The 21,908-nt window shown below is 36.5% G+C and overlaps 2 protein-coding genes across 3 annotated transcripts; one reads left to right on the plus strand and one right to left on the minus strand.

Moving 5' to 3' along the window:
* Positions 1-626: 626 nt before the first annotated feature.
* Positions 627-14,078, plus strand: LOC117910572 (actin cytoskeleton-regulatory complex protein PAN1-like). Of its 2 annotated transcripts, none has more exons than XM_034824680.1 (13): positions 627-1,106; positions 2,531-3,692; positions 4,498-4,707; positions 4,798-5,021; positions 7,489-7,563; positions 8,659-8,730; positions 8,821-8,919; positions 9,039-9,110; positions 9,182-9,296; positions 10,075-10,143; positions 10,503-11,013; positions 11,699-11,860; positions 13,182-13,268. In XM_034824680.1, exons 1-12 carry the CDS (start codon positions 957-959, stop codon positions 11,835-11,837), a joined length of 2,898 nt encoding a protein of 965 aa, XP_034680571.1. In that variant the 5' UTR covers positions 627-956; the 3' UTR covers positions 11,838-11,860; positions 13,182-13,268. The 2 variants fall into 2 exon arrangements, with proteins under 2 accessions (XP_034680571.1, XP_034680565.1); XM_034824674.1 differs by having other exon boundaries at positions 632-1,106; positions 11,731-11,860; positions 13,182-14,078.
* Positions 14,079-18,831: 4,753 nt separating this feature from the next.
* Positions 18,832-20,419, minus strand: LOC117908958 (amino acid transporter AVT3B-like). Its single transcript, XM_034822823.1, has one exon. The coding sequence runs from the start codon at positions 20,230-20,232 to the stop codon at positions 18,952-18,954; it is 1,281 nt and encodes a 426-aa protein (XP_034678714.1). The 5' UTR covers positions 20,233-20,419; the 3' UTR covers positions 18,832-18,951.
* Positions 20,420-21,908: the final 1,489 nt, after the last annotated feature.

Below are 21,908 nucleotides of genomic sequence, written 5' to 3' on the forward strand. Positions count from 1 at the left end.
TTTTATATACGACTTTAACCCCATTTTATTTTATATATATAAAAATTAACGGTTTGTTGGTAGTTGTTTCCAAAAATAATTATGAAAATAGTTTTTGAAAATATTTTTTGAAAACGATTTTATAGAAAAAACATGTTTGAAACTTAAAATGTTTTTAATCTATTTTTAATATTTTAAAATATATCTTAAAATAATTTTTACATCTAACATTTTATTTTAATGATGTATATATTTGTATAATTATTTTTTAAAATAATCATAAAAAAATGAAAACAAAGAAAAATAATTAAAAAATGTTTTTTGAAAATGCTTTATTTATTTTTTCTTAAGAAGGAAATATAAAATAGTTTTTGGTTATCAAATATATATATATTTTTATATTTTGAATAGAAAACTGTTCTAAAACATACCTTTGTCATGTGGATCGATTTTTCCATTTTCACTTATGGGGCAACATGAACCGTAGGAGCCATATTTGATCGGATATTTGGACGGTAGAGATTGAAAATTGGTGATGGTATAGATTTTTAAGTTTTCTTAACATAGAAGTTAAAATGTTGAATAATGGTAATTTACTTGGTATTTGTTATTATTTATAATGATGGAATTATGATTAATTTTTGTTTTAATCAGCCACCTCATACTCACTCTCCCTCTTTTCTCTCTCCATTTTCTCTCGAGCCAAACGCTCCGTCGCTGACTCATTTCTCAGTTTCACCTTCCCCTAAAAAGATAAAAAAAAATCCTCTGAAATTTTCAGTAGCTGATATATCGTCTAATTTTAATCCAATTCTATCTCCACGAATTACACATCGACCAATTCGCTCTATAGGAGCCCTTCTGCGTTCTAGGGTTTCGATTTTGCTCCTCCGATCGGCTCGCGCTGCGGTTGATTTGTTTAATGCTTTTGTGTCCGGATCTCGATCGGCGGTTCTGTTGAGCTTTGTTTCTCTCTGATGGCGGCGGCGCAGAACCAAGCGCCGAATGTGGATCTCTTCGATGCGTATTTTCGAAGGGCGGATTTGGATCGAGATGGCCGGATTAGTGGCTCCGAGGCCGTCGCCTTCTTCCAGACCACCAATTTGCCTAAGCATGTTCTTGCACAGGTACGCCTATGTTTGAATCTGATTCGGTGGTGGTGTGTCGGTGATCGGGTTGATTTGTGGGTTGAATTGTTGATTTATGGTTGGGATGGGGTGATTCTGGGGTTGGTGTGGGGATGTGGATGCTTGAATTTTGAAAATTTGTTTATTTGTTAGGGTTGATTTTTGGTACCATTTATGGTTGCGAGAATGTGAAGTGGAAGTGCATGGTATTTTGATTTTGGAGATGATGGTTGCTTATGTTCATAGTGAAATTTGTTTTCTTCTAAGCTCTGATCATCTAAAATGTACTTTTTCTGGTCATAATTGGGTGGCGATATGTGAGATCTCCAATGAGTACTGCTTTGTTTCGGGTTATGTTCTGGTCTAATCAGAAGTGAAGCACAGTTTGGCGTAATTATGGGACAATGTTTATGAGCAAGGTTCTGATGAGATTGTGATAAAATATTTCAATGCTATTTGGTAGCTACTCTGTTCACTCTGATTTGTCTGTGTTTACATCTTTGCCATTTTATTAATTCTGTGAAAAATTGGAACTTAACTGTTAGTTTCATCAGTAAATGGACAGTTCTGAGACAGAGTAACAGTGGGGAGCATTGGTGATCAAATGATTAGTCATCTCCCAGGTTCACAATGAATAACCACATAAATAGGCTTGAGTGCAGAGAAGACAAGTTATAACAACTGTGCCCTTTGATAACATTAATGAATTTATAAATTCAATCTTTCCATTTTAATTGAAACTGCAACACTAATAAAACAAATTGAATCACATATGCGTAACTCAATAAAAACTTCATCCCAACCACTATCAATAAACTACTTCAATAAAAATCCTTTTCTTTTCTGCACTCGATCAAAGTTTTGAAAAAGTTTTATGTTTGGCACACAGTAAGCTGACTTTTGGCATTCTCTTCTAAGCCTCTTCTTAATGTGCTCTTAAAAGAGAAAGAAATTGTCTTTGAGTATTCTGTGGTTTGTGACCATGGACATCTTTCCAAGCTATGTACATTGGGGTGCACTGTTGGCGTTTCTTTTTTGTAGTATTCCTTTCCTTTACCCATCAAATACACGCACACACGCACCCTAAGTTTATGAGGAGTATTGGTGACATATTTACCCTAGAATCTTCCATCATCATGATGTTTGTTCTTCAGTTTTTTCTTCATCTTGCTAGTTTGACCTCCCAGGTTCTGATGCTAGCCTGCTACCTAGGAGACCTAATCTGTGGCCTAGACACTGAACCTTCAGTATGTCTACAGTTTTGCTAAGACATTGATAAAAGAACTTGTTACTTGCACCTCTTAGTTCTTACAGTAATAATCTTATGGTAGAAGACCTTTCATTTTAGTAAGTTAATTTTGTGTTCAAGACATGATAACTTTGTCAGATTTAGTTTGTATCAATTTGTTCTATTTTTTTTGCAGATATGGACATATGCAGACCATAACCGGATCGGTTTCCTTGGTCGGGCTGAGTTCTATAATGCTCTTAAACTTGTCACTGTGGCACAAAGCAAGCGTGAGCTAACCCCTGACATTGTGAAGGCAGCATTGTATGGCCCAGCTGCAGCTAAGATACCTGCACCACAGATAAATCTTGCTGCTGCTCCTACACCTCAGATGAATACTGCTGCACCTGCACCTGCACCTGCACCTTCACCTGTCCCTCCAATGGGCTCTGTTGCTCCAACAGCCTCTCAAAACTTTGGGGTTAGAGGGCCACAAGGACCTATAAGTGCAAATGTAAACCAGCAATATTTTCCCCCTCAGGGAAATCAGTTAATGAGGCCTACTCAAACCTTACCTGGTTCTGCTTCACTTCCAGCACAGGGTGCTGCAGTTCAAGGATTCCCTGGTGGAGGCACTATGGCAGGGATGCGCCTTCCAAACTCAAGCATCTCAAATGATTTAGTTGGTGGAAGGACAGGTGGAGCTCCAGCAGGAATCACCGCCCAAGTTCCAATCAGAGGGGTTAGTCCCTCCATGTCTCAGGATGGATTTGGGGTTTCTCCATCAGGGCTGACAGCTTCAGTACCATCAAAACCGCAGGTCGGCTCTGGAATCACATCATTAGAACCAGCAGCTAAGAATTCCAAAGCATTGGATGTTACTGGGAATGGGTTTGCTTCTGAATCAATTTTTGGAGGAGATGTGTTTTCCGCCTCCCCGTCTCAACTAAAGCAAGATTCTTCTGTGCATACATCATCATCAGGAAATGCACCCATTTCATCATCCATTGCTCCAGTATCCTCTGGAGCCCTGCCTTCAGTTAAATCAAGGGCCCTTGATTCTCCGCAAAGTTCGCCAATGATACAGCCTGTTGGTGGTCAGCTTCAGCAAGCTCAGCCACTTTCAAAACAGAACCAACAGGTTCCAACTCAGAATTCTTCTGCCTTTAATTCAGCTGGGATTTCACTTGGAACTGAGAATACTGCTTCTAGTCAATCCCAGCTCCCATGGCCAAGGATTACTCAATCTGACATTCAGAAATATACTAAAGTATTTGTGGCAGTAGACACTGACAGAGATGGGAAAATCACTGGTGAACAGGCACGCAATCTGTTCCTGAGTTGGAGATTGCCAAGAGGTAGGAACAATGATTTTTCCACAACATCTAATGTGGTTGGTCAAGCCTCTCATGATTTCTGTTCGCTGTTTATGTTTTATTTTTTAAGTGATTCATTCAAACACTGGAAATCTGTATTTTGCTTCCCATAATTTTGGCTGCACTTGATGATGGCTCCAGTTTCGTCTTGTTCATTCTTTCACATTACATGGATCAATACCTTCCACTTGGTGTTTTCCCCTGGAAAACTTAATCCCTGTTACCTGAATGCTAATTTGAACCATCTTGTAAATGAGTTCTTTCTTGGAAAGGATTTGGTTACTTGCTGATTGACTAGTGTGGCTTTTGTGCTGTAGCATCTTTTTGGTGGTGTACGCCCATCAAAGTCATCCAGATGCACATTCATGTGCACAATTGAAAGATTACTTCATATGAGCCTGTTATCATCTCGCTACACTTATCAATTGATGTTGACAGTTTGATATTCTGCATGCAATGTATTACAGAACATCCTGTTCAACAAACCACTATGATTGGCTTTGATTGATAGTTTGTGTTGTGTTGTGCAATGTCATGTTTCTATATTTTTTATTAGGTGATGGCATTATCTTTTCACCTGGCAATAATATAAAAAATGGAGTCATCTATATTTTGTTGTATCATTGTAAAATATTTGAAAGAAATATGTCTTTCTTTGACATTTTATGAGTTTTTTTGATATAGTTTGGTAATGTTTCATCTTTATTTGGTGTCTTTTGTTGATCGCAGCTTATTTAATCTCTGATTGTGTTATTCTTACCATTCTACCATTGGTTACATTTGTCAGAGGTTTTAAAGCAGGTGTGGGACTTATCCGATCAGGATAATGATAGCATGCTTTCTCTCAGGGAGTTTTGTACTGCACTTTATCTAATGGAGAGGTACAGGGATGGACGTCCGCTTCCAGCTGTGCTTCCAAGCAGCATCTTTGCTGACTTTCCAACCACAGTTCAACCTATGGCTGGATATGGCAGTGCAGCTTGGAGACCTCCATCAGGTAGTTTTTCACATATGCGTGAAATTTTCTGATCTTGGTTACCCTGCATTTATGGAGAATTTAATGGTATTTTCCTCTTTTTATTTGTAGGTTTGCAACAACAACAAGGAATGCCTGTTTCTGGTGCACGACATGTAACACCTGCAATGGGAGGGAGGCCTCCACTGCCCCATCGGGCTGATGAAGGAAAGCAGACAAATCAACAGAAGTCAAAAGTGCCAGTGTTAGAGAAACATTTTGTGAATCAACTTAGTAAAGAGGAACAAGACATGCTTAACACAAAGTTTCAAGAGGCAGCAGCTGCTAATAAAAAGGTACTTTTCTTTCTTTTTGTCTCATCACTTTTTAGAACCTTTCACCAATGCTAGCCTCACCTTTGGGCAAGTAAGACAACTGCAAAAGGCCACACTCCATAAAAGCCCCCTGTTTATTTATTTATTTTTATTTTTTATTATTAATTAATTTATTTTTCTAGTTTTTATTAGATATTTTTAAATAATTATTGATAATTAATTGAATGTATACTTTTTTTCTTTTAATACAATTCTGATTAACCTATCAAAAAAAAAAAAAAAAAGACAAATAAGGCCTAATTGAGAAAGTTTGCCGAAGGCTCTATTTCGTTGAGCTGCCCCTGCCCTGGGCAGCATTGTTGCTTGTATTTCCATATCTTTTTTAAGTTTCACTGCATATGATTTGAAGCCATCTTGTTTTTGAAAATTAATGTTGAAAAAGAGCAAGTTGATTAGAATTGAGAAGTTGGACAATGTAGAGGAGTTGGCCTTATAAATGGGGTGTAGGGTAGGTGAGCTTCTAACTACTTATCTAGGGCTTCCTCTGGTTGCTTCTTTTAAATCAGTGAGGAGTTTGACAATATATTTCAAAAGGGGGTGGATTATTTTAATCTAGATTACTTTAGCTAGTTTGCCCATTTATTTTATGTCTTTGTTTCCATCTCAAGAAATGTTAAAATGAGGCTTGAGAAGATTTAAAGAGATTTCCTGTGGGGAGACAGGGTTTTAGAGAAAAAAGCTTCATTTAGTGAAGTGATCACCTACCTGCATGGAGAAAAGAAAACAGGGTTTGGGTGTAAGGGGACTCTTTTTGTTTAATAAATCACTTTTTGTGTAAGTAGAGTTAGTGATATGCATCTGAATGGGAGCTTTTTGGAGATAGGTTATAAGTGAAAAATATGGAGAAGAAGGGGGTTGAAGGTCTTGGGAGGTGAGAGAAGGGTACGCTGTTAGTCTGTGGAAAACTATTAAGAAGGATTGGGATACATGTAATTGTAGAATTTCTTTGTTTGTAGGAAATGGGAGGAGGGTGAAAGGAGCCTTTGTGTGTTTCTTTTCCGTCTCTATTTGCATTAACCTTATCAAAGGAGGTTTAGGTGATGGATTTGTGTGAGCAGACCTGGGAGAGGGGTTATTGGAAATTTAGAACCTCTATTTTTCTAGAAATCTTAATGAATGAGAGCTTGATAATGTTGAACACATTTTTGCTGGACTCCAGGCCAAGTCAATGAATGGGGAGGAGGAGATATGGCAGTGCGCAGGAATGAAACCTTCTCAGTGAAGTCTTTTTATTTTGTCTTAGAGTTGGGAGCTCAATTTCATTTACAATGGGGATCATTTAGAATCCATGGGTTCCATCTAAGGTAACCTTTTTTGCTTGGGAAGCTCGTCAGGAAAAGGTTTTGACTTTTGGCCAACCTTAGAAAAGAGGGTGAGCACTGGTTCATAGATGCTTCATATGTAAAGTGGAAGAACAACCAATTAATTACATCCTCTTTCACTGTACCAAGGCAAGAGTTTTTTTGGCAGATATTGTTTTCCTTGTTTGAGGTTTCTTGGGTTTTGTTGGCCATTGTGAGTGAGACTTTGCTAGGGTGGTATGGATCTTTTGTCAAAAAAAAAGTGCTGAAGAAGGTTGGGAGAGTTGCTCCTTTGAATATCTTCTAGATTTTTTAGAAAGAAAGAAATTGAAGTTTGTTTGAGAATGAGGAACTGTCTATTTAGAGTCTGAAGAGCATTTTCCTTAGTAATCTCCTTTTCTGGGTAAAGTTTTACATAGGCTATGCTCGTGTCTCTAATTGAGTTTGTTGATTGGTTGGGGTCTCATTAAAGGAGGGAGGTATTTTTTGTAATCCTGCCTTGGTTGCTCCTTGTCTCTTGTTTGTTGTTTTCTTTGTTGTGCTTTGTATATTTTTGTTGTACTTTGTTGCGCTATTGTGCTTGTTTAATGAATTTCATCATCGCCTAGCAAAAAAAAAAAAAAAAAAAAAAGGATTCACTGCATACGATAATAGATAACTGATAATCCCTTAAATCCCTTGAAAAGTCATATCTGGCTCCCTGGGAAATTTTCTATTTAATGTGTGATTTATTGATCAGTTATGCACTTGATTACAATCTTACAGTGCTACCTGCAATGCAATGTATTATGTTTGCTTTGTGTAATTTGTCTTTCTCACACCTCATTTTCACAAAGCAATAGGCATAAATGCTATGAGTGTTGATGGCAAACTCTTCATTTGACAGGGGTGATTTTATGAGTGTTGATGGAAAAAACTATGTTCAGATTTAGAACTAACTAATCACTTCATTCAAATTGGGACTCTTGTAACCTGAAGCAATCTGAAAAATAGGCACTTTTGCAAGTTTTTAGTGTGTGATGTGATGTGCTGATTTTATGAAATTTCTTCCATTTTAACTCTTCTTTGGATGAAATTGCACATATGTTGATAATCTGTTTGACCTGGCTTGTTTTTGTTCATGGAAGGTAGAAGAATTGGAGAAAGAAATTTTGGATTCTAAAGAGAAAATTGAGTTTTGCCGCACTAAGATGCAGGAACTTGTGAGTATTTTGTTTCTGATTATTATGCCCTTAATTTTAGCTTTAAAGCTTTTTCCTTCCTTTTCCTTGTGGTGGGGCTTTGGTGGCAAGGAGTTCAGAACAGGTTTAAACCCTGGATATACAGTTACCCTCTGGATGAATGTCTCACTGTTGAGGAATTAAATTACAAAAAAAGAAAAGAAAAAAAAAGAAAAAAAGAAAGGAAGGAAGGAAATAAGAGAAGGGGAGGGGGGGTTTGGTTTGGGGACTTCTACCCTATGTTTTAAAAATGTTTCCCACGAGCTAAGTATTGGCATTTTCAGTTTCAATAAGCATTATATTTGAATAATTCATTATGGGTTGAGCACGTTTTTGACTGGTTAAGCTACCAACTTTCTTAAAAGCTTAAGCTATTAGAATTTGAGTGATCATATGTCATCCTTAACATCCCCCTCAAGTGTCATACACTAAACCCTCTTCATGACGGTGACAAAACTGTCAAACCAAATAACTAGTGTTCTCTTAATAAATCGAGGCAAAACCCTAAGATGCTCAAACAAGGCAAGGAACAAAAACTGCAAACTACAAAATAATCCAACATGTAAGAGGATATGGTTAGTTGATTCCTCCCTTTTTCTTTTTCATGGACGACTAGAACTCACTTGAAACCAAGCCTTTTCATGTTATTTTCCCCTGATGAAAAAGAAAGTAACCTTAGGATTGTAGTACCCCACACCTTCCTAGCTGGAAATGGTTAAAAGGCTTTTGGATGCAATGACCTGCAGAAAGACTTCACCAAGAAGCACCCCTAACTTAGAGATCCTCTACACAAGTCTATCTTGTCTCTCTGCATGCTACAGTAGAGTGAATAAGCTGCAAAAATGGCACTGCCAACCCCAACTACTGCTCATGGATGGTCCTCAGCATTTCACTGGCAGATGGTCCCTCCTCATTCCATAAGATAGAAATTCAAGCATTTTGTTTGCTACAATATTGAAAAAACCTAGGAAACAGTCTTTCAAAGGAGATCACCAACCATACATCCTAAGTAGCGGGCAATTTTTATGCTTGTTTATTATGCTTTATTCTTTCTAAATGGTTTTCTTTTTGGTAAAGGTTTTATACAAAAGCAGATGTGACAACAGACTTAATGAGATCATTGAGAGGGTAGCTGCTGATAAACGCGAGGTATCTTTTTTGGTCATATAAGTCTTCATCTTTCACCTTAATCTATCTTGATGATTATCATTGGCTTAATGAACACGATGCATATTCCAGGCTGAAGCCCTGGCCAAGAAATATGAAGAGAAATACAAGCAATCTGGAGATGTAGCCTCTAAATTAACTATTGAAGAAGCTACATTTCGTGATATTCAGGTATTCCTCACTTATGAGGAGTTATGTTTCTTGTTTCATTTTTCATTTATTCATATGTTTAAACTTCATTGTGTTTTCTCTTAGTTCTCGTTGTATGTGCTTATATGATTGACCTTCAGGAGAGGAAAATGGAGCTGTATCAGGCAATTCTCAAGATGGAGGAAAATGGCAGTGCTGATGAGAGCATTCAGGTAAATTCTAACCATGTTGAGCCTATGGAGAGTCTATGAAACTTTCTAACTTTTTTAACTGGCACATTCAGGTTCGTGCTGATCGTATCCAGTCTGATCTCGATGAGCTAGTGAAAGCTCTTAATGAGCGCTGCAAGAAGTATGGATTATATGTGAAACCAACCACACTTGTCGAGCTTCCCTTTGGTAATTTCATCTCATGCTGGCCCCTGATGTGTTTTCCATTCTTGCTTATTAGGCAGATTCCGGGATCACAAGCACTTGTTTAAGTTATCATCTGGCATGCACATAGCAGTCTGTCATATATATATATATATATTGAACCGTTAACTGGTAGCATAATCTGGTTTTGATACATCCGAGAATTATACAAGCGACATCTTTTCAAATCCACAAAAGTATAAATCAAGGATTAGTTACTCAAGAGTTACTATTGATAGGCAAAAAGGAATCCTTATATCATCAATGGAAAAAGATACTTCTTGAATTAGAGAATCAATATCAGGATGAAAAAGAATTTGCTAGACAAGTTGATCTTGAATAAGATGTACAAACTAAGGAAATGTTGGATTAGTTTTCTCAAACCAAGAAAAAGATATTGAAGAAGATTATGTGAGATTATACTAATGAAAAATTATTCATTTATAGACCAAGATGAAAATCTTTCCTGTTGTTGAATAATAGTAACTTCCATTTTTCTATTCGTCAATTAAACACAAGATGTTCTGGAAGAAATCTCTTAAAATTAATTTTGAAATCGAAAACATAATGTAAACCTGAACATTGTTGGCCAAATTTTTATATTAGTTGTGATTTTCTGGGCTTTGGAGTCTTTGGAGGGACCTGATAGGGTTCTTTGGAATTAATCTTGTTATGTCATTTTTTCTGCCCCAGTTTACTGTAAGTTACCCAACGATTCTTCTGTTTTCCAAAATTCTGATTTCTAATTTTATTATCTATTAAGGCTGGCAACTTGGAATCCAAGAGGGAGCTGCTGATTGGGATGAAGATTGGGATAAGTTTGAAGAGGAAGGTAAGCTGTAATATTCCCTCATGGATAATCATAATTTAGTAAGTCTCCTTTTTGAAGCAGATAGAGGGCAATTCACCTCAGGTTCTTAAAATATCAGATTCATCAGAACAGCAATCAGAGTGGCACATCAATCTACAGGAAGCATTTCTGTCATTTTGGTATATATGGTGGGATAGTTCTCATGCATACATTGGAACTGCCCCTTCATTGTGATGTTGTGCTAATATGCAGCTGTGTGATGGATCTTTAACCAATATATGCCCTTAAACCAGACTTCAATATCTGCAGAATCTTCTTATGAGAAATTTGAACTGGATATATAGTCTTCATGTAAATCATGCATCATTTCCACTTTTCAGGATACGTTTTTGTGAAGGAGCTCACTCTTGATGTACAAAATGCCATAGCACCTCCAAAACCAAAGTCTATGCCAGTTGACAAAGAAAAAGCTTCCACAGCTGAAACTCCAACTGCTGCTTCTTCAAGTGTTGATGTTAAATCGGAGGACCCTCCAAGCATGGGTGAACGAGTGGTTGAAAATGGATCAGCATATAGCCAAACTGAGGATTACTCAGCAAGAAGTCCAGGCAGCAGTCCATTAGCAAGGGTGGCAATGGAGAGGAGTCCAGCTGGCAGTCCAGCAGCAAGGACTGCAATGGAGAGAAGTCCAGTGGGCAGCCCAGCAGCAAGGGCTGCATTCGAGAGAAGTCCAGCTGGCAGTCCAGCAGCAAGGACTGCATTTGAAAGAAGTCCTGCTGGCAGTCCAGCAGCAAGGCCTGCATTTGATAGCCCTTCTAGAGAATTTCTTGACTCTCACTTCTTCAAGCCTTTCAGTGAAGATGCCTCACCCCATGCCAAAGACACTCAAAGGTATTACTCTTTGATGTAGACAACCTTTCTATAAAATAACATGGTACCTGTTGACACAAAACACGTGTTCACACTAGAAGAAGAGAAGAAAAGTTTCAAATGTATGTCTCATTGCATTGTCATTGCCATGCTCATTAAAAACTTATTTTCCTCCTTATCTTTTTTGATATCCCATGTTGTAATTTACTCAATAGCAGGTGTTATGTTGTTTATGTTGCTCGAGTTGAACAGCCTCATCCCAATTACCTGGGAGGAGCTACATGGAGTCATTTTTGCATTCTGTGCAGTTTTGGATTATCCCTTCTGTTAAATTATAGGTTATGATGTCTCATTTCACAGACTTGATCCACGCTACTTTTGACATCCCTCTAGTCATATCACTTAACTTAAACCAAGTTTCTACTTGCTGATCTAGTCATTGGTAGTTGTTGCAACAGGACTAAACTTTCTTGCCAACCTTTGCTTCTTATTCTCAGTTGGTACTACCACCAACTTCACATGAATTTATTCTCTGATTCTGTTGTCTTGCCATTCATCCATCTTGTATAACACTCCATATTGGTGTCAAGTTCTTGCATGTATGGTTTATAAGTCATTTCTTAGTTCTCTTTATGGCTTCTCAAGCTTTTAAAGGTTTTCTTTAAGTTTTTTTCTGGACTTGTTGCCTATTTGATTATTTGAACAGATGGATTGAAATTATAGTTACTGCTTATGCAGTGATTATGGAGGTGCAGACTCTTTCCTTTCTGGAGATAAGAGCTTTGATGAACCAACTTGGGGAAAATTTGACACTAATGATGACATGGAGTCAATATGGGGCATGAACTCAATCGGTGCTACTAGCAAGGTAAGCAATACTCTCATTTAAAGGATATGTCTGCGTTTGGGGGGTGGGGTTGCATTTGAGGAGTATGCTTAGCATTTGTCATGTTACTCAAATGCCTGCTCACCCCCCATCTTTTTCTAGTATTAGGAGTATGCCTAACGAGAAAGACATTACCTGCATAATTTGCTCGAAAGTTCATCTCTTCAGTGTGCATGCATGTTATACTAGCATATCAAATGTCGAATTGCAAATGGGACTTATTAAAAAGGTCTAAGGTTAGCTCCCAGATTTGATTCATAATGCAACGTGTCATTTGTTTTTAACTATGTTTAAACTTGAAAGAAGGAAATTTAAATTACTTTTACTCAAAGCAGCTTTATTTGGTTGAGAAGTTTGTACCCTATCCTATTTGACCCAAACACAACCTACTAGAAAAACCCATTTGAGGTTCTACATGTCAGCAGCAAGGATGGACATGAATGTCCTTGTTCTCGATGTAAGATGAAGTGCATATCTCGGGGACCTGGGCTCTAAAACGCATGGCAACTATGACAACCGACCAAGATTTGACCCATTTGGATGAACATAGATAATGTATTTGGAGACTGGCACAAAAAGGGATAGGAGAGTTAAGATGATCTGACCAGGTTAGTTTTGGCTTTAGGAATTTCAGGGCCTTCTGAACTCTGAGGAATCGGATCTGCAGGTATGCTTATGCTGAGAATTGATTTGGTTTGTCCATCCATGGGCTGGCTTGAGACTAGGTTCTGGAAATCATATGCTCACCTTGAATCACAAAATAGTGCAAGAGTGACTATCACCTGAACCTAATTTTTATGAAGGTTATTGTATGATGGTACTATTAGAAATCTTAACTCAAGCCCAACCACATCAGAATTGGTGTGATCAGAGTTTGATAACTGTATTGCAACCTCCCATTAGATGCATGCATTTTTAAGGAAATTTTGTAGCTAGTTTAAAAGCTAGTCGCCGAAGCCAGTTCTTGGTGTGCTGGTGATTTGTGCTGTTTATCATGAGATGTGGAACCGTGCTTACAAGCAGCCATTTCCTGCAAAATGCTGAGGCTTAGGTCTGCTACTAGGCAGCCCCTTCTAGAACCCTGGAAAAAGGGGCCTGCATTGGGTAAGCAAGCTTCCTATATCAAAACAAGCAACTTTGGTTGATGTAGGAGCATCTATATAATATTTTCCCCTTTCTCTGCTTCAAATGGTTCTTTGTGATTATTCATTGTGTGAGACTTTGATCAGTAGCTGCCAGTAAAGTTTGATTTTGCCTTTTTCTTCTTAATTTGGTGTTCACTATAAGTCCATTTATTTTGTAGATGGATCATGAGAGACACACAGAAAATTATTTCTTTGGGGACGAGTTTGATCTAAAGCCTATAAGAACAGAGTCATCACAAGCAAGTGGCTCTTTTCCAAAGAAGAGCACGTTTACTTTTGATGATTCTGTTCCTAGCACACCACTCTACAGTATAAGCAATTCACCTTCAAGATTCAACGAGGGGTCAGAACACTCTTTTGACCCCTTGTCAAGGTTTGATTCTTTCAAGTCGCATGATTCTGGATTTTTCCAACCACGGGACACACTTGCAAGATTTGATTCGATGCGCAGTACTGCTGACTATGATCATGGCCATGGGTTTCCACCATCTGATGACTCAGATCCTTTTGGCACCGGGCCCTTTAAGACATCACTGGACAGTCAAACTCCAAGAAGAGGCTCTGATAATTGGAGCGCCTTTTAGCTCGGTGACTCACTTTAGTCATGCCTGAGGACTCGACTCTTCTCGTGTGTTTTGTTAGTTCTGCTATATAATTGGCCTGTGTTTTCCTGGTGTGCTATATAGTTGTGACTGTCGCTGGCTGCTTGTTATATATTTTTGGATCACACTGTTGTGTATTCCCCAATTCTTCTCTGATTTTTCTTTTTTTTTGGGGAGCTTGTCAGGGTGGAAAATTTTTCATATTTCCCAGATCCTGTTGAGAGTATTTTTTTATATCTTATGGTGCTGAATGTTGTCATGACTAGGCAGTTGATTTCATTTTTCCTTTCTCTTGTTTCTTTTTTCCTTTGGTGTAATATCGATATGAGGTATTTTGGGGGTGGTTAATACCATCCAGCCATGACATGAATCGTGTGACATCGAACAAGCAGCTTTTGCAGCAAGGCATTGAGTGAATAATAATAGTATCATGAGTAGTTGAAGAAGCTTTAAGAGATTGTGAATTGTATTCCCTGCTTGTGTTTCAGTTAGTGGTGGTTTAAAGGCAAAACTGAGGTGCAAAATGGAAGACGAATGTTGTGTGACAAAGAGTGTTCTTTACAATACTCGGTAGCTTATTGCACCTCAAGGAGATGGAGCCATGGCTGAAAGATAACATCCAGATTTTTTAAAGAATTCACTTGGTTAATCCCGCAAGATGGTGAAAACCCATTAGGGGAAAAATGTCAATCTTATGTTCAAATTTAAGTTGAAGCCTCAATTACCCATAAAGGTTTCAGTTAGAAGATAAAGCCTTGATTGTCAATTGGGGTTTCTAAAACCTCATTTGCTAATTAAAGCTTTATTTTTTTACTAAAGTTTTAATTGTTAATTAATACTTCATTTTTGTGGGAGGATGATATGACATTCAAGTGATTGAAAAGAGGCCACATTGTATAAAGTTTTAAAAGAAGTTTAAAAGTTATATTTTTTGCATTCAAATTTGTGAAAATTGCTTGTAATTTAATAATAGTAAAATTAAGAAATAACAATAATTTCCATGACTCCTAGCTTGGATGGTTAACCTATCATTTTGGTTGTTTGTTTTCTAAAAAGTATTAAAGGAAGGAAAAAAAATGATTAAAGAAAATGATTTTTTTTATATTAATTGTATTATAAAAAATATTTTTAAAAATTAAATATAATTAAAATTAATTACAAATTTATATATTTTTCATTTATTTAATCTTTATTGAAGAGTTAAAACATGTTAAATAAATTTAAAATAACATACAAAAATAATTTATTAATTTTAAATTTATTTCATTTATTATTTTTATTTTTTATCTTTCTTCTCTTGTATTTTCTTTCAATTTTTTTATTTTTGGGAATCATACATAGCCTCATGCAACTTTAAAACAAGAATAATCTATAGGAGAAAGGGATTCACCCATCCCAGAACCAAGGTAGCATGGTAAAACCCAGGAATTTGCCAAAACTCATTGTCCCTTCTGTCCTGGATTCTACTGACAAAATCATTCTGACCCCATGAAGGCAGAAACTGCCAGAAACCCAATTTCAAGTATTTGGACTACTTTAATTATATAAATACATTTCTTTGACTGCCTGTACTAATATTGTTGATGAAACAGATGATGATTTTCTTTCTGGTTTCATAAATTTGTAGTGTTTTTCGAAATGTTATATGGCTCATATGCATATAGATAGATACGCATCAAGGTTTATAAACAGATTGTCGCTTGTAGAAGCCAGTGCCTGCCATAGCAATGGAACCGAAGAAAATATACAGAATATTAGTCAGTGATAGGGAGTGCTGTATTGGCATGTCTTGGATTATGAATCGTGCAGTTGTGTTTTGAGTTCATCCCTTTCTGTATAATCCAAAATGCGGGTTTTTCTTTGCAACAATGCTTTAGTGAAAACCCACATGGAGGGGGAGAAGAAAGAAAAAGGTGCAAAGAAAGCACCAAATGACAAAAAAACTAAGCAACCAACAACAGTATAAAAGATACACGAAGATCCTCGACCTTTACAGGACTAGAACCAAATTGAGGCAAACAACAACACTACTCACCAATATGTTAACAATACCATCGCTCGCTTCCTTCCCTACCCTTTCCTAGTTTCCTTTGCCTTGGATTCTCATTTGTTACTACATTTCCCCCCAGTTATTTACTGAGGAGAGAGCGACTCACCACCTTGCAAACCACCCTTCCATAACCTCTCTCAAGTCAAGGATGCTGGCATTGCCCACCGAACCTTTATCTCAAAGGGAAGTTTCTCCATTTTTCCCAAACAGAGGATGAAAAGGAGAATGAATTAACGGGTAGTTATTAACAGTTTGAAATTTTGTCAATACTCACCAATTGAGCAAAACACCTAAGGTAGTTGCTTTGAAAGAAATAACTCCACAATTCTATATACCCTATCATGCATTTCAAACAGTTTTCTTTAGGTTATGTTTGGTTCTCGAGAAGTAATAAGAAAAGAAAAAATGATTTTCTCATATTTGGTTTTACTATAAGAAATACGAAAGAAAGTTCAATACAATTAAAAAATTAGTAAGAAACTAATATATTTTTAAATTATTTAATCTTTGGATAAAAGAGTTAAAATAAGTGAAATGAGATTAAAGTAGGATATAAAAATAATTTATTGATTTAATTTTTTTTCCTTTATTTTTTCTTTCCTTTTATTTTTCATTTTTATTTTCTTTCCCTTACATTTTTCCTAAAACTTTTCGGGAATCAAGCATAGCCTTAATGTTTTCCTTACACAAGTTCATACTAACACCCATGAATAATTACCATTTTTAATCAACAAAAATGCATGCTAATACCGACACTTAGAACCTTCAATGGCCAAGTAACATGGTAATAGATCATGTGATGATCATGGATTAATCTATAAGCTTGATATTGAGAAAGCTTATGATCATATTAATTGGGACTTCCTGCTCTTGATTTTAAAAAAGATAAGTTTCAGAGAAAAGTGGATCAATTGGATTAAATGGTATATTTCTATAATAAGGTATTCTATCCTTGTTAATGGCACTCCGTCAAGCATTTTTCAAAACTCTCAGGGATTCAGGCAAGGGCACCCTATATCGCATTATTTATTTGTGATTGCCAAGTAGGTTCTCACTTATAGACTCAATAGGGCTAATGTCAGAGGTTTCTTATCAGTTCGTAGATGAGTGACAAAGGTGAAGGGATGTTAGTTTCTGATCTTTGTTTGATAATAATACTTTTAGTATTTTGTGAGCCTTCTTAGGATCAATTGATTTATTTGAGTTGTTTAGGTCATTTTGGGGCTAATAATTAATTTGGAAAAGAGCAAGCTAATTCCAATAGGAAGGGTGGAGAACTTAGAAGAGTTGTCTCTAGACTTTGGTTGCAAGGTGGATGCACTTCCCTCTATCGCATTATTTATTTGTGATTGTCATGGAGATTTTCACTTGTCAAGTTAGCAGGTGAGTGACAAAGGCGGAGAAGGGTGGAAATTTCTCATCTTTGTTTGCTAATAATACTTTTAGTCTTTTGTGAGCCTTCTAAGGATCAATTGACTTATCTGAGCTGGTTGACCACGTGGTTTGAGGTCATTTTGGGCCTAAGAATTAATTTGGAAAAGAGCAAGCTAATTTCAACGGGAAGGGTGGAAAACTTCGAAGAGTTGTCTTTAAAGTTTGGTTGCAAGGTGGATGAGCTTCCATTTTCTTACTTAGGTCTTCTTTATGCATTCCTTTCAAGTTTGTGGCAGTGTAGGATGGAGTGGAGAAGAGGTTTAGCAAAAGGCTAGCTATGTGGAAAAGACATATCTCCAAAGGTGGGAGGCTTACCCTGATTCAAAGCACTTTATCTAATATGTCTATCTATTCCGTGTCTTCGTTTTACATTCTAAGGACAATCATGTTGAGGTTAGAACAAATTCAAAGAGATTTCCTATGGGGAGGAGGGGCTCTTGAATGGAAACCACATTTAGTAAGGTGAGCTATTGTTTGTTTGGACAAAAAGGTGGTGTGGGGTTAGGAATCTCTCGACGCTTAAGAAAGCCCTTCTTTGTAAATGGAGTTGGCATTTTGCTAAGGATAAAGAACCTTTTTGGAAACAAGTTATAAGCAAAAAGTATGGGGAAGAAGGAGGGTGGCAAGCTCTTGAAGTGAGAGAACGATATGGGGTAGGGTTATGGAAAGCCATTGAAAAGGATTGAGATCTTTTGGTTAGTAGACTTGCTTCTTAGTGGGTAATGGATAGAGGCTGAGATTTTGGAAGGACAAGTGGTGTGAAAACAAATAGTTGTGTACTACTTTTCCTTCTTTATTTGCTATCACTGCTTTATAGGAGGCTTGAGTGGCAGATATTTGCAACTTGTCAAATGAAAGGGGTTTTAGGGCCCTACGCTTCTCTGGGCTCTTCAATTAGTTGGAGGTGGAAATTGTGAAGTGTTTCCTTACAAGACTACAAAGGACAAGGGCATGTAGGAAAGAGGAAGATAAGGTGATTTGAACAAAATCAAAGAATGGTAAGTTTTCTGTTCAAATCCTTTACTTGGCTTTGGGACCGAGAAGTCCAACTTTTCCGACAGGTGTTATTTGGAACCCTAGGTGTTGTCAAAGGTGGACCTTTTTGCTTAGGAGGCTACTTAGGAAAATGTTTTGAGAAAATGTTTTGACCTTAGATCACTTAAAGAGGAGAAGGAGGTCTTTAACTAACAAATGTTTCCTTTGTCATTTAGATGAAGAAAGAATCCATTGATCACATCTTTATCCACCATGTCAAGACAAGGATTTTATGGCATTTGTTGTTTTCCCTGTGTGACATGTCTTGGGTGCTTCACTTTTCATTTAGAGAAACGCTATTAGGATGACATGACTCTTTTGTGGGTAAAAAGGGGAAAAAAGCATAGAGGACTACTCCTTTATGCTTATTTTATACAATTTGGAATGAGAGAAACAATAAATTGCTTGAAAATGAGGAGCATTCTATTCAAGGGTTGAAACACTTTTTTTTTCTATAATCTGAGTTTGGTCTTGTTTATAGTTTTTTATCCCCCTTCGGTAGGAGATTATCTTGATTGGTAGGGCTCTTATTGAAGGGGTGCTATTTTTCGCTACCCCTCTATTTTTTTGGTAGCATCTTTAGGTGTCTGTTGTAATTGTATACTTTTTGTGTACTTTGGGAAGTTATTCATAAAAATTCTCATGCTTTACCCTTAAAAAAAAAAAAAAAAAAATCAAGATCAACCATTGAAAATGCTACAATTATTTTATTGAATATTTCTTAAAACTAAACATCATTCAATATTCCACAGTTGCAGGGCTTGAGGTTTAGTAGGAATTCAGAATTTACATTGAATAAGAAAAATATCATACCTTTACAGAGAAAATCTCCACCAGAGAATACCAGGTTCCTGAAACCCCCAAAACAACACCAACAACCACAATGCCTACATCCAAAGACACTCCTCCCCACCCCATTTCTTCCTTGAACACCATCAAATGAAACAGAGCAGGCAACACAAACCCTAATCCACAGCAGACACTGCTCCCAACCAAAGACAAGAAATCAGTGAAGTTTGGAACCAACAATGCCACCAAGATTACTGTCAAAACAAGCAACCATCTCAGCCACAGGCAGTATCTCCCATTATACAATCTTCTCTCAACCACCTCATACACTGGGTTCATCATCAATGGAAATGTGAAGAACAGATTCACACAGAGCCCCAGTTGGACTAAGAAGCTCACCAACCCTGTTCCCAAGTTAGCTGTGATGATATCTTTTGTGTCTTCACCGAATGCGAAGTAACCCAGCGCTCCAAATCCTCCGTACATCAATGAAATTGAAGCCATGGCCAAGGCCAGGACTTTCCCAAACTTTTCCCTCTCTTGGGTTTCTGATTCTATCGGCAAAACCATTCCCACACCTTCAAAGGCATAAACAGCCACGCCCAGGCCATAGAAGAACATTGATAAGCTCCCAACAGCCTCCACACTAGGTCTGTTTTTGAAGAAAATGAACACATCCTCAATCATCACCACTCCCATGGCTCCAACATCCACAATATCCGCGAAAATGCTCAGAGGAGCCATATGGGTCAGCGTTGAGATCGAGTTTAACCCCAATTGGAAGGGGAAACACCCCCAGATGTACACAGTCTTGGGTATCAATCCCAGGATCCGCGGGTGCAGATTCGTGGGTGTGGGTGAATTGAAAAGATTAGCCAGAGTATTGGCTATAAAAATGAGATACCCAACACAGAACCCAGCTTGAGAGAGAACGAGCATGAGGTCGACGGCGAACCTCCCGACCGAACCGCAAACGATGAACCCTAGATCGCCGAACGAGGCAATATTCGTGAAACCCATAACGGATTCGAGCCTTCTGCGGGTGCGAACGAGGAGCATCATACAATGGTGGGTGAGAGCGGCGACGGAGAACAGCATCAGAAGGCTGACGACCCACCCCGTCCTCTTGAAACAGTAAGGCAAACCCAGAACGCCGGCACCGACGACGGCTATGAAAACGTTGGCGAAGGTCTTAGGTTGAGACGACAGAAGCTTGAGCTTGGGAAGGAGTGGCGTTTCTTCTGGTGACGTAGGATTGAGGCCATGCGAGGACGAGCTCGCTTCCTTGCTGAAAACCATGGTTGGATCGACGAGAAAAAGAGGTCTGAGAGCAAGTTCTGGGAATCCGTGAATCTACGAATCTCCGCTAATGGATTTCCCAGGATTCAGATCCCTCTGCAACTTTTTTTCCAGCAGATTCAGTAACCCATGCTGAAAATATGGTGCATGACTCCTCGAATCTCTGGCTTCTCTGCAACAGAACAGACCTTTCTGCATCTCTCCCCAAAACGCATCGTTTTATCATTTAATTTATTTATTTTTATTTAAGTTTTTATTTAATTCAAATTTTAAAAGAGTTTAGCACACAAATAATGTTTTTTTTTAAATATTAAAATCATGTTTTGACGTTAAAAAAAAAAAAGTAATATATAAATGTTGATATGATAAGCACATAACCATTTGATGATTCACTAATATTTTCAAGAGTGATTTAAATTAAGATTTAAAAAAAAAGTTACTTTAAATGCAAAATCTTAATTTTCTTTATTTTTTTTCATGAAAATCATCTTTCAAATTTGGTTCTTAGAAAATACTAAAAAAAAAATACTAAGAAAATTTTTTTCTCATATTTTGTTTTTCTATAAAAGAAAAAATATTAGATAAAATTAAACATAATTAAAACTAATTACAAATTTATTCATTTTAAAATAAACAAAATAAATTTAAAATAACAAATAAAAATAATTTATTGAGTTTAAATCTATTTTTATTTTTTTTGGAACCAAACATAACTTAAGGAAAAATGTAAAAGAAATAACATAAAATATAAAACAAAGTAAAATATGAATTTAAAGTTAATAAATTATATATATATATAAATTTATTCTTTGGTGAAACCAAACATAAAAAATATTTTGTTTAACATTTTATTTTTCCTTATTACATGAACTAAACATAGTTGATATAACATTTAATGGTATTCGAGTAATAATTATTTATATTTTTTTCAATAAAATATGATAAAAAGTATTTCATTTATATTTAATTAATTATATATATATATATATAAAGATACTTCTACGCTAATAATAGAGCACTTACTTTTCACAAAATTAAGATAGCGTGCTTCTAAAGTTTTTGTGTGAGAAGTCATCTTTTTCCCTTTAGATTTTTTCAAAGAGAAACATGGTTGGTTTGATTAAAACAAGGTTTTAGTTGGGGGCTCTTTTCTTAGTCTAAAGTGGGATTTCATAGTTTGTAATTAAAAAAAAAAAAAAAAAGGAAAAAAAGAAAAAGAAAAAGTCAACATTGGGATTCCTATTACATTTTTATTAAAGTTATGATTAACCAAATGAAAGATTTTTGCTTAGCTTTCTTCATTAATTAATATCTATATCAAATTTTGACAAATGTCGAAGTCTAATTTTATTTGACAAAATAAAAATAAGACTGTGATTAAAATATGAAAAATATTATCAAAATTAAAAATAGATTTATAATTACCATACAAAAAATATATATAATTTTTTATTTATTTAAAAAAACAAGTTATCCCTCAAAACAAAAGCAACCCTTCATCCAATACCCCTAAATCTCAAATGGGTTGTTGTGTTTTCATCCAAGAAATTTTGATATCACAAGAAAATTCCCAAAAAGTACACACTGCCCATAATGTCAAGGAAATTATTTGATCATACTTAATTCAAATTCTTGGTCCAATCTCCAAGATAAGTATCAAAGCACCCTTAAAAAAA

This window comes from Vitis riparia, chromosome 3 (assembly GCF_004353265.1).
Source record: "Vitis riparia cultivar Riparia Gloire de Montpellier isolate 1030 chromosome 3, EGFV_Vit.rip_1.0, whole genome shotgun sequence".
NCBI classification, from domain to species: Eukaryota; Viridiplantae; Streptophyta; class Magnoliopsida; order Vitales; family Vitaceae; genus Vitis; species Vitis riparia.